Source organism: Macrotis lagotis, chromosome 1, assembly GCF_037893015.1.
Source record: "Macrotis lagotis isolate mMagLag1 chromosome 1, bilby.v1.9.chrom.fasta, whole genome shotgun sequence".
In the NCBI taxonomy this organism is placed as follows: domain Eukaryota; kingdom Metazoa; phylum Chordata; class Mammalia; order Peramelemorphia; family Peramelidae; genus Macrotis; species Macrotis lagotis.
The window spans coordinates 490,534,481-490,550,078 of NC_133658.1; the positions used below are offsets into that span (position 1 = coordinate 490,534,481).

A 15,598-nucleotide genomic window follows, 5' to 3' on the forward strand; every position below is an offset into this window, starting at 1 on the left:
AGTTATGCAACTTGCATAAGCATGTCACCTTTGGGATATCTATCTAGATATAATTTCATTTTAAAGATTACAGACATGTATTTTATATAGACCTTTTGAATATATTCTTTGAGTAGTCACAGGGTGAGGGATGTTCCTTAGTGCCTTCACCCAATTCTGTTTTAACATGGATTGATTGCAGCAATATAGTCATCTGACTGAAAGACACTATTAAGTACCTGGTCAGCAAAATAACTCCCAGTTCTTAATGCACATAAAAATTATGGTCAGGGAGCCTGGCAAATGTATCACCGAGACTACAAGGTGTCCCAAAAGACTTGGTGCAGCTTTAAGTTATTAAAGCTTAAAGCTATTAAACTATTAAAGCTTAAGTGGAACTAAAGTTTTTGGGATATCACATAATAATATTAAGAGAGTGCTAATTCTTTTAATTCCTCTTTTTATAGTTCTACTTTTGTGTACTGGGCCCAGAACTTTTGTAATGAATGATAGGCAAGGCAATCAATTCATCTTATAAAGACAACAACCACCATCCTTCCAGAAAAGTAGAAAGACAAAGAGTAAAATCTGAGTACTGGATTTGGAATCAGAACACAGAAATTTTAAATATATCTCTGAAACTTACTAGCAGTATAGACAAAGGCAATATACATCACCTCTTGCAGCCTTGGTTTTTAAAATCTATAAAATTGACTAATAATACTCACACTACATAGCTATTGTGAGTAAATTTCTTCATAAAACTTGGAGCATTACATAATTATGAGTTATTATCATTAAATGAATTCATAATCTCTTGAACAGCTTGCTTCCTGGGAAGAACATTTTCACTAATAATCAGAAAACACTTGTTTTACTCTCTCTTTTACTGTGAGATTTTAGACAAGTCACTTGACTTTCCTTAGCCTTAATTACCTTGACAAAGATAATAGCAATTTTCCTATCTCTCTCTAAAAGGAGACTAAAATTAAGAAAATAGATGTGAAAGTACCTTAAAAAGCATAAGGTACTTTGTATGGTATTAATAGTAATAATCAATTACTGTAAAAAATTCCATTGAAAACTTCAGTAGTCATAACTGTTTTGTAGGCTGCACATACCTTGTCTTCAGAAAGAGCTTTGATGTACTTCTTGCCAATTCTCTTCTTCATGGTCCAGGAAATAGCCCTCATTTTTTTGCCTAGTCTTCCACCATTATTTGTAGTTTTAGTTGACTCTTGCTCTCTATCTTCATTTATCCCTTCTTCTTCACATTTCTAAATAGAATCATCATCAAATACCATAATTATAAGGCAAATAACTTTGATCTTAAAGTACTATCTAGAAATTTTAGATTGTATATATTTGTGTGTATATTTTTAAGGGTAGTCTCAAAAATTTCAAGTAATAGTCTTATATTCCAATCTATCTTAGGTCATTTAATCATAGTCATTTGTACAACAATATCAAAAATTAGAGTTTTAAGTATTAGCTTAATGGTTTGAATATCATTTAACTAATCTTTAGACTGGTTATTTCAGTTTTTTGGGCTTTTTGTTTTTTGAATTTACTTAGTATTTCATTTTCCACAGTTACAGGTAAAACCAATTTTTACCATTTGTTTTAAAACTTTGATTTCAAAATTCTCTCCCTTTCTCCTTCCCCTGTCCCCTCACTGAGAAAGCAAGTGGTTTGATATAGGGTACTCATATGTAGATGAGCAAAATATTTCCATATATTAGTCAGGTTCTAAGAGAATATAAATATCAAAAAAACCCCCTAAGACAAATAATAAAGTTTAAATGAGTATGCTTTAATCTGTATTCATATGCTTCAGTTTTTTTTCCTCTGGAGATGGATAGCAATTTTCATTACAAGTCCTTCAGAGTTGTATTGCATTGCTGAGAATAAGTCATTCAAGGCCAATCATCCTAAAATATTGCTGTTTCTTTGTACACAGTACATTTCACTTTGTATCAGCTCATTTAAGTTTTTCCAGGTTTTTTTGAGAGCATCTTGTTCATCTCTTATAATACATCATAATTATGTATATTACATCATAATCACTTATAACAATTTGCTCAGTCATTCCCCAATTGATGAGCATCCCCTTAATTTCTAATTCTTTGCCAGAAAAGGACTGTTAGAAGTGTTTTTACATATAGGTTCTTTTTCTTTTTTAAAAATCTCTTTTGGGATACAGACCTAGTAATAGTATTGCTAGAACAAATGGTATTCATGGCTTTTATTGCCCTCTGGGCATAGTTCCAAATTACTCTAGGAAGGGTTGAATCAGGGTGCAACTCCACCAGCAGTGCATTAATATCTCATTTTCCCCACATCCCCCCAAATAATTGTCATTTTCATTTTTTCTATGATTGGTTAATCTAAGAGATATGAGGTAGTAACTCAGGGTTGCTTTAATTTGCATATCTTCACTCAATAGTAAGTTAGATTATTTTTTTCAGATGACTGTAAATAGCTTGATTATTTCACCTGAAAGCTGATCATATCTTTGGATCATTTATCAATTGGGGAATGACTTATTTTTATAAATTTGACTCAGTATTCTATATTTTGAGAAATGAGGTCTTTATGCAAAGAGACTTGCCTCAAATTTTTTTTCATAGTTACAATTACTAACTGTATTTACCTCCAATCTCTACACCCCTCCCAAAATAAGCCTAATCATCACTTTCTCCTTTCAACTTTTCCCTCCTCAAAAGGGTTTGGTTTCTGATTACCCCATACTCCAAACTGCCATCCTTTCTATTATCCCTCCCTTTTTTTATCCTCTTCCCCTCTTATTTTTTTGTGGGGCAGGATAGATTTCTTTACCAAACTGAGTTTGTATGTTATTCCCTTTTTGAGCAAATTCTGATGAGACTGAGATTCACACACTTCCCCTTATTTCCTCCATCTTCCCCTTCACTGTTAAAACTTTTTCTTGCTTCTTCTATGTGAGATCACCCCATTCTACCACTCTCTTTCCTTCTTCCAGTACAATTTCTCTCTCATCCCTTAATTTTATTTTTTTAGATATTATCTCTTCTTATTCAACTCACACCTGTGCTTTCTGTCTATATATACTCCTTCTAACTCCCCTAATAAGAAAGTTTTTATGTTACCAGTTTTATCTTCCCTTGAAGTTGTGTAAACAATCTATGACCTCATATGATATCTTTTTCCTGTTTACCCTTTGATGCTTCTTTTAGGTCTTGTACTTGAAAAATCAGATTTTTCAATTCAGTTCTGGTCTTTTCATCAACAATGCTAGAAAGTGCTCTATTTTATTGAATGCCAATATTCATCAGAAGAATTATTCTCAGGTTTGCTGAGTAGGTGATTTTTGGTAATAATTCTAGCTTCTTTGCCCTTTGGAATATCATATTTCAAATGTTCCAATCCTTTATTATAGAAGCTGCTAAATCTTTTGTTATCCTGTCTCTGGTTCCACAATACTTGAATTGTTTATTTCTGTCTGCTTGCAATATTTTCTCTTTTACCTGGGAACTCTGGAATTTGGCTCAACTATTCCTGAGTGTTTTAATTTTGTTTAAGGAGGTACTTAGCATATTCTTTAGTTTTCTATTTTATCCTCCGATTCTCAATTATTAGGGCATTTTTCCTTAATAATTTCTCGAAAAGTGATATCTAGGTTCATTTTTTAGTAGTCAATTTCAGGCAGCACAAAATTTTAAAATTATCTTTCCTGAACATATTTTCCCAGTCAATTCTTTTCCAATGAGATATCTCTTCTATTTTTAATTTTTTTGGTTTTGTTTTATTGTTTCTTGATTTCTTAGAAAATCATTAGCTTCCATTTGTTCAATTCTAATTTTTAAGGAATTATTTTCTTCAAAGAACTTTTTGGCAAATTCTACTTTTTAAAATTTTTTTCCCTTCAGTGAATTTTTGTGCCTTTTTCTTTTTGATCGATTCTGCTTTTAAGACATTCTTTTCCTCCTTTACCATTTAATGTAGTCTGTTTTTAAAATGTTCTTTTTCTTCAGTATTTTTGTTTTCTTTTCCAAGCAGTTGATTCATTTTTCATGATTTTATTGTATAACCCTCATTTCTCTCCCCAAATTTCCCTCTACTTACATAATTTTCAAAAATTTTTTTGATTTCTTCCATGGCCCAAGACCAATCCTTGCTACCATAATAACATCTTATGATCAGTTTTTTTCCTGTTGTTTCCTCATTTCCCCAGTCTATTTCTTGACTTTTAACCTTTCATTAAAGTTGGATTCTGCTTCCAGGATGGAGGGTGCACTACCCTAAGCACTGGTTTTTTTTCAGAGGTACTTCTAGGGATTGTAAGCTTTTTGGTTTTTCCAAGGTCTTCCAAGGTCTTAAGGAAAGGTGTTTTTATTACTTGGGCTGATCTGCAAATGACCACAAAAACTCTTTTCTGCCCTAGAACTATGATGGAGGAACCCATTCAACTGAGGACATAAGCTCTAGTATGCTGATGCTCCTACTCACCTGTTAACTGCCTTCCAGGACTTTGACTCAGATCTGAGTATGGTGAAAGAACAAAGTTCTGTCTCAATACTAGCAAGGAGACTTTTGTAATCTTCTTGTAAACAGTTGTTTAATCCTCTTATTAGCTGTGGACTGAGAGCTCCAGAAGCAACTGTTCACAATTCAGTGGCTTCCAAAGTCTTCTCCTGGTTGACTGGGGGCAGGTCTGTGCTGGCACAGCCTATATTGGACTGTTTCATTCTCACCCAGGTGTAATAGATCTTTCTTGTTGATTCTCTAAGTTGTATTTGTTTGGAAAATCATTTTACCCAGTCCTCTTGTGGGTTTTGCTGCTCTGGGAATTTTTTTATAGCATTATGTAAAGGTGTTCTGAGGGGACTGGAGAAGAGTTTAGATGAGCCATTGCCTTTTCTGCACCATCCTGCACCATCTTGGCTCACCCTTTCCTTTTGTGATGTTTATGTGGATAAGTTAAATTCTAGGCAGTTTAGGAAATAAAGTGTGTGTGTGTGTGTGTGTGTGTGTGTGTGTGTGTGTGTGTGTGTGTGTGAAACATGAGAGATAGTTCTAGAATTAGACTGAAAAAACTGATGTTCATTATGAAAGGGTAGCAAAATATATGGTTCTTTTTCATATAGCTCAAGATAGTCTTGGCATTCATTGATTAAAAAGTGATATTCAGCTAAAAACCTCTCACAAATCATTGCCATTTCCCCATTAACTAGCAGAAGGTGTGATGGTAGATAAGGATCTGTGGAAATGAATCTTGGAGGTGGAAGGCACATGAAGTTTATCATTTCTCCTAAGTTTAAGAATTAATTCTACCCTGACATATGGCTTCTTGTCCTTATTTGTATACCTATAGAGGCAGAGATTTTCAGCCATCTAGAGAACTAAAAGAAGAAGTTTCAAAGACATAAATAGTAACATTATTGATAGATACTAAAGTTTTCCTTATGATTTACCCTAAATTGACTCTTAAATATTATACAGGAGTAAACAAAATCCAAAAAAATAAACTGATATCAATCTTACTAATTCTTATATTCTTGATTATACTCTGAAGTTATTCTAATGGAAAGTATGCATAACCTCTTCCAGAAGCCCTGGATTAATAAAATCATAATAACAACTAGCATTTATATAGAGTAAGATCGGATAATGGGGCTTTGTTGAAAGACATTGATGGTAATTGTATCCCTCTAACACAAGAAGGCAATACCAGAGCTTAATGGCATAGCAGAACTGATGGAGAATTGGAGCTTTGTGTAGAATGGTGAAAATCACACAGAGATTTGCAAAAAGAGTGTTGATCAAATTATAGTTCCCTCATCCTTTGGCTAAGGTGGGGAGAGGGCTGAGACCTGATAGAACCTGAGGTCCAGCATTGTCTACAGAAGAGAAGAGGTTCCAATGAGCTTATGTATGTGTGGGGGTGAGGTGGGGGGGGGGGGAAGAGAGTGGATACATCTACCATTTCCCACACATGTATCCCACCTAAGACTAGGGTGAGCACAATCTCCTTTTCTTCCTGAAGTTATATTTGACTATCTTCCTTAGAAACGGTGAATTTGGAGTCAGAATGTTCCAAGGAAAAGAGATCCTCCTTCTTATTCATTCACTTTGCTAGAGTCATTGCATTCAAGAATGTCATCATTTGGAAGTCAATGAGACTTGGCTGTAACTCAAATCAAATTTCAGACAAACTGGCTAAAAGAACTTTAGACTAAGAATCAGGAACCTTGATCTATTCTCTGCTCTAAAAATAATTATGGATCTCTTTGTAAAATAAGGGGTTTGAATAAGGTAGTCTTAAAGCCGGTGCTTTATCTACTAAGCCACCTAGCCACCCCTGAATAAGGTAGTCTTTAAGATTCTTTTTATCTTTTTGCATCTAAGTGAGAATAAACAATTGAACTTATCAGTTATTCAGTTATTAAGAATAATTATTTGAAATAGAAAGTTAGAAGTCAACCAATCTCCTGGATTGGTCTAACCAAAAGCTCCCTTTGCTTTGACCAGTGGGTGCTAGAATTCTGGTATCTCTCTTTCTCATCATTACCTTTCTTCCCTGCCCTTCCACTCCTCCATTTGAGTGTGCTTTTCATGTTACTGGCTCTGGGTGTAATTTGTATTCCTTTCCTCAGATCCAGAAATTCCTAGTATCTTTTGCAATATTTATACTCCATCATCTGGCAAAGTGCCTTGCACTATGCATAGAAAATCAATACATATTTAGGTAATTAAAATTATTGTATTTTGCAGAAGCTGCCAGGTTATATATTTTAGACTTTTTAATTTTTGATTATGTGTCTCTATAACAGTCATAATATATTAAAGAATTTTTTTTTGCCAAGAGTATTTGCCATGTAGAAACATATATGATTGAAAAAGTAAGTGATCAGTTCATGAATTGAAAAGAAAAGACAATAATAGCCTGATTGCTGCATTGGTTCCAATAAATGTTCCTAGAAGCAAAGAAAGTTTAGTCTTTGGTAGATTCTCTGAAGAGGATTTACAAAATAGCATAAGCAAAATAAAAAAAAAAACATACAATGAGACATTGCAACTTGTGGTATATATTATTGAGATCATGAATTACTTGAAATATTGAATCATAATTACCTCATTTGAACCTTCTGGTTTAGAAGTGGAACTGTTCCGAAAACGGTCAAAATTCCCAAAGCTGCTACTACGCTATAAATGAGAAAGAAAAACAGAAATAAATTTATCAGCTGTAAATTTCTTTATTTGGAAAAATGATATGAAAGATAGTTATTATCAGGAATTTTTTCTCTTGCAAATACTAGTATGTTTTTCCTTCCTTTATGAATATAATGTTTTTGGATTGTGAACATTACTAATAATTAATAATTATAATGAACAAAATGTATTTATAAGTTTAGTATTAAAACATTAAATTACTTTTTTTTATCAATAATCAGGTAATTTATTCTAACTGCCTAATAGGTGAAGTCAATTCTTTGTGAGAGAATTAAAGAACAAATATATTCAATATATAAACATCTCAATCTCCCCCTTTCTGTCCCTCATAATTTTTTCAGAACCCAACAATTCAGATTTTAGTAATACATTTTGACAATTCTGCCCACACTTATCAGAAAGGATATTTTTAATATGAAAACATTTTGTTAACCTGATAATAGCTTTTTAGAGACTGCTTAATTCTCCAAATGTCTATGCCTTATAGTTACCCTAATTCCTTATGTAATTTGGAGATTTAATGACCAACTCTACCATTACAGTAACCAAAGTATGCTAGCTATACACATGTGTCCAAGTAATTTTGTGAGAATAGCTCAAGAATTTCATTATCTAATACAAACCTCAGGGTGATTCAGAGCAAAATGTGGCAGTTATTTAAAATCAAAGAATAAACTAACTTTCTCGAAGACTTGGGATAATAAGGGTATAATGTAGTATAAAGATGGAGTCAATTAGGGATAAAAGGAAGTACTGGGAGAAAGGGAAAGGAGAGGTAGAATGGGCTAAAGTATTTCACGTAAGAGTCAAGAAACAGTTTTTGTTTTACTCCACATTAAAAGTTGAGATCTTGGGGCAGCTAGGTGGCACAGTGGATAGAGAACTGGTCCTGGAGTCAGGAGTACCTGAGTTCAAATCAGGCCTCAGACACTTAATAATTACCTAGCTGTGTGGCCTTGGGCAAGCCACTTAACCCCACTGCCTTGCAAAATAAACTTAAAAAAAAGTTGAGATGTTTTGTTTCACTTTCTAGAAACCATCCCTCCGTACACACACACACACACACACACACACACACACACACCTACAAATACACGCAGATATATATATAGACACACAAAGATATATGTGAGTATGTATCTATAGTATAGAGCCTATATTTATATACACACATATATATAGATATACATAAAACTATCTTATGAGTGTATAGAATATATACCAAATAATTTTATTTATATATGAAGACTATTATCATAAATAAATGCAAAATAGTAAAATACTAGATGGAGATGGAAGGAATAGGAGTTGAAGTTAGGAAAAGTTTCATGTATAAGGTGGTATGTGAACTAGATCTTGAAGGAAGAAAGGGATTATTTGAAGTGTATTTGAGAAGAGATTACTTTGCAGGCATAGGTGATAGTGTTAAGGAACGAAGATAGGAAATGCTGCACTTTGCCTAAGGAACAAAGAGATCAGTTTATCTGGATCCGAGAGTGTTGTATATAGAGACTGTCATATATCATAAGGCTGAAAAAATAGGCAAGGATTAACTAGTGAAGGACCTTAAAAACTAAACAGAAGAGATTTTGTTGTATCCCAAAGGGAACAGGGTACTATTGGACTTCATTAAGTACTTAGTTTATTAAACTCTTCAAATCTGTGTGAAAGAAAATAACTGGTAGCAGCATTCAAAATGGATTAAAGTGATGAGAGATAAGTCAGAATAATGAATTAGGAAGCTTTTGCAATAATGTGGTTGAAGGGTGATAAGAATTTAGGTAGTGGCTTTGTGAAAGGATCAAATGAAAGATACCATGGTGATAGAAATTTGCCAACAAATCAGACATATAAGGCAGAAGAGAGTAAAGAATTGAGGATAATGCTAAAACTTGAGAGACTTAAAGAATAGAGTGCTTTTGTGAAAAACAGGGAAATTTGGAAAAGGGTTGAGGATGTATAGAACAAAAGCAAATTATGCTTGAAACTTGTTGAGTTTGACGTGTCTTTGGGACATTAATTTTGCACTGCTCAATAGGTAACTGGTTATGGAGAACTAGAACTCAGGAGAAAAACTGGGTCTGTATTCATTTGCAGAGTTAAGATAGTTAAACCTATAGAAGCTAGCAAGCATTTATTAAGTGATTATTATTTGCCAATCACTTGGGGCACAAAGAAAAACAAAGGTAGTTCCTACTTCCAAGGAATTTGCAGTCCTTAAGGAGGAGACAACATTAAAACAAATATGTACAAATAATCTATATACACAGGATAAAATGGAAATAATCAGAATAGATACTAGCATTTAAGGCTATCAGGAAAGTCTTCTTTGGAAGATGTGATTTTAGTTGAAAATTAAAGGAATTTAAGAGGTAGAAATGAGAAGGAAGAGAATTTCACGCATGGAGAAGACTCATTGAAAAGTCTGAAATTTAGAGATGAATATTATGAGTGAGGCATTGAGAGGAGGCCAAGGTGAATGGATCAAAATATAGAGGAGTAAGTAAAGAGTAAGACTACAAGAAAAGGTAGAGCAATGCCAGGTGATGGGCACATATATATATATATGTTAATATATATATATGTTAATTATTACACCATTATATTTTGTTCAGGTGGTAATGGGGAACCAGTGATATTTGTTGAATATGGGAATGAAATGCTAGAAGTTGAACTTTAGAAAAATAACTTTTGCAGACCTGAGGTGTGGAGTGAACTTGAGACAGAGAGATCACTCCACACCTAATGATAACATAGGCACAAGTCAATAAGATTTGTAGTAAGGGGGTAGCCATGTAAAAGGAGATAAGATGTACATGTGATGTCTATGTCTATGGGGCATCTAGCTCAAGATATTTGATAATCAGTTGGAAATTAATGCTTGGAAGTTAGTAGAGATTCTGGCAATAGAAGCAGTTGAGATTATCAAATAAAATAATTTATAAAGAGAAGAGGGTCCATGAGAGGATCTTTGGAGATACTGTTAGTGTATTTGAGCTAGATGTTGACCTATCAAAGGATATTAGGAAGGAGTGGTCAGACAGCTAAAAGAGGAACTGGGATAAAGTGAGGAGGGGAAAAGATTAGGCTCTCAGCAAATACTCTCTATTTTTCAATGACATATGAAGCAAGTTTCTCAGATGAAAGAATGAGGAGGGGATCTTTGAGGATAAAAGAAAAAGTTTGGAAAAGGAAATGTGGTGGTGGAATAAGGAAGGAAGATAGAAGAGTGTTGTTGCTCCATGGGTACTGATTTCAAAATATGTAAACCTCCATTTGCTCTAAACCCAGTCAGCATGGTTTTGTGATTTTCTTCACCTTAAGTTAGAAATGCTATGAATAGGGAACTAAACCTAAGACAGGGATCTAAACCTAAGTATCAGTGAGAGGATAAGAGGGCAAGGGATTATGGAAAAGAGAACAGTGTAGAGTTGAACTGGATCATCAAGATGATGAAAGAGAAAAGCATAGTCTATACAGAAGTGATGGCCTGCAGAATAACTATAGGTTAAGGAATTTGGAAGTCATTTTAAGGACAGAGATTCTAAAAGCTCAATAGACAGTGTGATGAAATAAACTGCACCAAATATTATAGTTATTTTAGACAGAATTAAGGAGATATCACAGTGGCTAGAGTGCTGACCCTAGAGTCAGCATATGAGTTCAAATCCAACCTCAGACACTTACTAACTTTGTAAATCATGGGCAAGTCACTTACCCAATCATGTCCACCTCAATTTCCTCATCTGTAAAATGAGCTGGAGAAAGAAATGACAAAGCCCTTCAGTATCTTTGCCCCCTACCCCCCAAAAAAACCCAAACAGGGCCAGAAAGGGTTGAAATGATTCAACAACACTTTTTACTGACTTCATATCCCTCCTGAATATGCTTTTTGGCTTAGTGTATGAGGGGGAAAAAAGAGTAAAATGTAGAAAAACAATGGAACTGTATATTCTCAGGTAATGTTTACTAACCTAAATATGACATTCTTAAATATTTCATCACTTTAAGTTGACAGTAGGAATGATGACAGTTCAAGGCTCTCTTTATATTGTCAACTCTCTGAAACCATGTTTGGGCAGATCTTTTTTACTATGTTCACAACATGAGAGTAGGGAAATCACTTATTCCTTTTCTGAAAGCTTGAAAAAATCCTTCCTTCTGGTTGGATCAGATGCAAAGGGCAGGTTTGTAATATACTGCCTCACATCTATTAAATATTAATAGGGGTTACAGAATTTTTTTCTACCATCCTACATAATGCACAGGAGAGCACTAAATAGGGCTACTTCAGCATTTCTCATACTAACATATTCCATTAAATAATCAATAGTTACCACCCTTTAAAATGCATTCAACCACATTATATCTATAAAGAAAAGCAGATTTAGGAGACGTGTTATGAAAGAACAGGGCTATTACTTTTGGTTTTGTCAATCATTATACTGCAAATTGTTGGACACATAATTTGCTAATCTAGAATTGTAATATGGAAAACACATTTAGTTTAAGATAAAAATTAAAGCAAATCTCAGTTGTTGAAAGCTATTATATTTATTTTTAAATAATAGTTTATAGCCTGAAAGTTATAATTTATCCATTTCTTTCATAATTTAAAGCATTATTTACCTATCTTTTGACTTAAATCTACGGATTAAGAACAATGTACACATTTTTAAAACTGTGTGCCTATTGAGTTTCATATTCAAAGTAAATTAGAGATAAGAAAATTATATTTCTGGGATTGTAGTTCAGAATAAATAACATCATAAATCTTATATTTTATATATAGATATTAGATTTAGCAAATGTATACTAATAATTTTGCTCAAAATAAAGCTTTTTTAAAGAATTTTTTGTCTTTTTAAAGAAATTTAACAAAGGAAAATTCAAAAATTTTTTAATGTATCTTTCAATTGGGATATGACAGGACATTCAACTTCTAGCTGAAATAATACAAATGTATTTTCATGCAATTCAATCAAAAATCATTAAGTGCTTATTTTGTATAATACACTGTCTTAGGTGTTGGAGTTGCAACTATGAAACAGAACATAGTACTTGACCTCAAGTAGCCTTACAATATGCACTAGTCTTAAAAAAAATTAAAACTAACAAAAATCTTCCATAGGCTTTACCATCCTCTTCAGTAAAGTGTATATGAAGAGATAGAGACTGAAGTTAGAAAGGTATGATGATTTCATATTATGGAAGATCCTGAATATCAATAAAAATAAATTAAGCTTTACTTGATGGTTGGTAAGGAGTATCTATATCTATATATGTATATATACATATATATATATATATATATATATATATATATATATATATATATATATAGAGAGAGAGAGAGAGAGAGAGAGAGGCAACAAGGTAGAGAAAGACTTAATAAATTGGAGTGATGTGATCAAACATGCTATTTAGGAAAATCCTTTTAACAGATGAGTAGAGGACACACTAATGTGGAAAGAGAGTTGTGGCAGGGAGACAAACTACCAGATTATTATTATAGTCTTAGGTGATAAATGATGAGGATCTGGACAAGGATGGTATCAGTGTCAGAGGAGAGTGGAGGGCATATGGGAAAAGAAATTGGATGTGGAAGATGAGAAAGAATGAGGAATGAAGGATGACACCTAGGTTGTGACCCTGGGGGACCAGACTTTAGGAATAGAAGAGGGCTTAAAGGGAAGATAATGAGTCCAATTTCATACATGTTAAATTAAAAGTGTCTATAGGATACCAATTTCAAAATGTAGAAGATATGGGATAGGAGATTGGTGTTTGAGAGAGAAGCTAGGGTTGTATATAAAAATTTGATCATATTCTATTTTATTAAGCATTCATCATGTGAACAAAAATGAACAAACAACAAACATTTGAGCTCTTATTTTATTTTTTTTGTTAGGCAACATTCATTGGATGGTCTGCTTCGAACCATCTAAGCAACTGTTTTAGTTGAAACACAAGCTTTCGAAAAATAGGATTTTAGAATGGAAACTCTGATTCAACTTTAACAGTGAGTATTTACTGATGTGTCATACTGTTCCACTACCCTATCATAATAAGAATAGAATCTGAACTTCCTTTAGAGATTTTGATAGCTTAGGTATTTTTCAGCCCCGCATGATTTAAGGGGCTAGGTAATTAATGAAGACTACTTAGTTGTGGGTTGTATTGAATTTGTTGCTATGGTAAAAGTTGCTATAGAAAAAAAATAGTCTAACAGGCTGTCTTTTCTCCATAAATAGCCATTCTGCTTACCTTCCCTCATCCATATCACATAATGGTGTAATCATTTAACACTGAGGCAATCCTAACACATTTTTTAATAGTTTGCTGAATTTGTCACACTGTTTAAAAGATATCTGTTCTTAAATTAGAAGAATTAGATCCTAGAATATTTTTTGAACAAAGATTCTCATGCATGTTAAGGTTTAAGATTTTAATACTATCCAAAGATGCATAAGTACTATTCTAAAGCAAAAATTTTAATTTAAAAAGTTTATGCTAATCAATGTTTTATATGAAGTATTTTAAAAGGATGAAAATCCATTTTAGGATAACTAAGACTATTTTGTTAGCATATTTCAAAACATTGGAGATGTATCTGAGTCACCTGTGTAATTTTTTTCTTTGAAACAATGCATGAACTTTTCCACAGAACATCACCCCAATATTATAATTTGAAGGTGATACTTGGAAGCTAAAAATGATTGTGGTTAGGAAAAAATGTAAGCCAAGATATTAATTTATTTAAATAAAACTCAAACTATGATTCTATTTCTATTCTTTTTAAAATTTATTTCTCTTTTGAAGGCTTTGCCTTTAGTTGTCGGCACTGGTGAAAAAACCTCTTGTGTTTGTAGAATCTTTAGTTCAATAGTCTTACTGGCCTCTTACATTTCTCTCTTTTTTCCAATTCATTTTGTAAAATACCTCCAGAAGACTAATGTTTAGACATATTTATACATGGACACATACAAACATCAATTTCATCATATGATTGTCCTGTTAAAAATTATTTACAAAAAGAAGTTTAAATTTCTCAGTATATAGTTCAGAGATTTTCCTGATGCCTATTCTTTCTATACCTCTATATTTCATTACTTTTCAACATTAACCCTTTATTCTAACTAAGACAATATCCTCTCTGTCCCGTAGTTAAGTTATTTTTCTTCATTCTAGGATAGTATTCATACTGTTCTCCCTACCTGGAATGCCCTTCTCCCCTCTCTTGTCCACTTATCCAGATCTTATACAATCTTCAAGGATCAGCTCAAGTACTAACTTTTTTAAAAGGTCATCTTCCCCATCTCAAAAGTAAACTGCTGAGAAATCTCACCTGGCTATCACTAGTCTCAGCCTTCCTGTGCTTCAAATGAGGGTATTTCAATTAGAAAGCAAAACCACAGATACCCCCAAATGTCTTTTCTAAATTCTGAACTCACACTTCTAACTACTTTTTTATATCATTTCTTTGTCCTGCAAGTTCCTCAGATTTAACATTTCAAAACAGAATTTTATCTTTCGTCCAGTTTACTAGTTTCTGTTGTGTTATACTTTTTCTCCAATTCATATTTGCTGTTTCTACAAGTAATGGTTTATCCCCCTGAACTTACCTACATAGTTTGCTTTAAATAGTTCCTGTCTACAAATAGGGAAATGAGATATCATTTCAGTGTTGCTGTGCCTTATGAAATAAAACCTGATCTAGTGACCCAAAATAAAATATATTCTACTTTGAAGTGCTTAAAAGAAAACATAAAGTGCCCATTTTTTTCAGTCTGTAATAATTTATCAGAGGTCTCAAATGGCAATAAAAACATGCCTCAATTAATATTGTTAATTTATGTAAATTCTGAGTGTGAACTATCTATCCTTTATCATACTTATGTGTCATCTCACATATGACAAAATCATCCATTTAGAGAGCATTTGCTACTAAGTGATGGAGAAAGGGAATGAGAATTTGAATACTTCTTTTAAATACTTCTCTTACATATCCTCAAAAGCTCTAACAAATCTCCTAAAAACCCCCCTTTCCTTTCCCCATTGCCAACTGCCAAGTCTTTTTGATTCTACCTCTACATTTCTCATATCTCTTCTCTCTCTTAAACTCTGACATCATTTTAGTTCAAGTCCCCATTCCCTGGACAGTATTGAAGCCTCTGAAGTCTAAATTCTCTACTCCATCCCTCATGTATCTGTCAAAATGATCTTCCAAAAATACACAGTTTTGTCATTTTTTAGTTAAAAACACCTATGATATCTAGGATTAAATACAAGCTCCTTAGTCTAGCATATAGATCCTTTCACAAGTTTATTTCAGATTATGGTTATTCATATACATTATATTACATGTCAAACTGGACTACTAGCTATTCCCTGGATTTGATCTAGA

At 33.1% G+C, this 15,598-nt stretch overlaps 1 protein-coding gene across 2 annotated transcripts in view; it reads right to left on the reverse strand.

Annotated features, from left to right (window-relative positions):
• SAMSN1 (SAM domain, SH3 domain and nuclear localization signals 1) overlaps nucleotides 1–15,598 on the reverse strand; it is a 61,901-nt gene that overhangs the window by 22,094 nt on the left and 24,209 nt on the right. For both annotated transcript variants that reach the window (XM_074213821.1, XM_074213822.1), the window contains exons 2-3: nucleotides 7,093–7,164; nucleotides 1,101–1,256 (exon numbers count right to left, since the gene is read on the reverse strand). In XM_074213821.1, coding sequence (XP_074069922.1) covers nucleotides 1,101–1,256; nucleotides 7,093–7,164 — 228 coding nt within the window. The remainder of the gene's footprint in view (nucleotides 1–1,100; nucleotides 1,257–7,092; nucleotides 7,165–15,598) is intronic.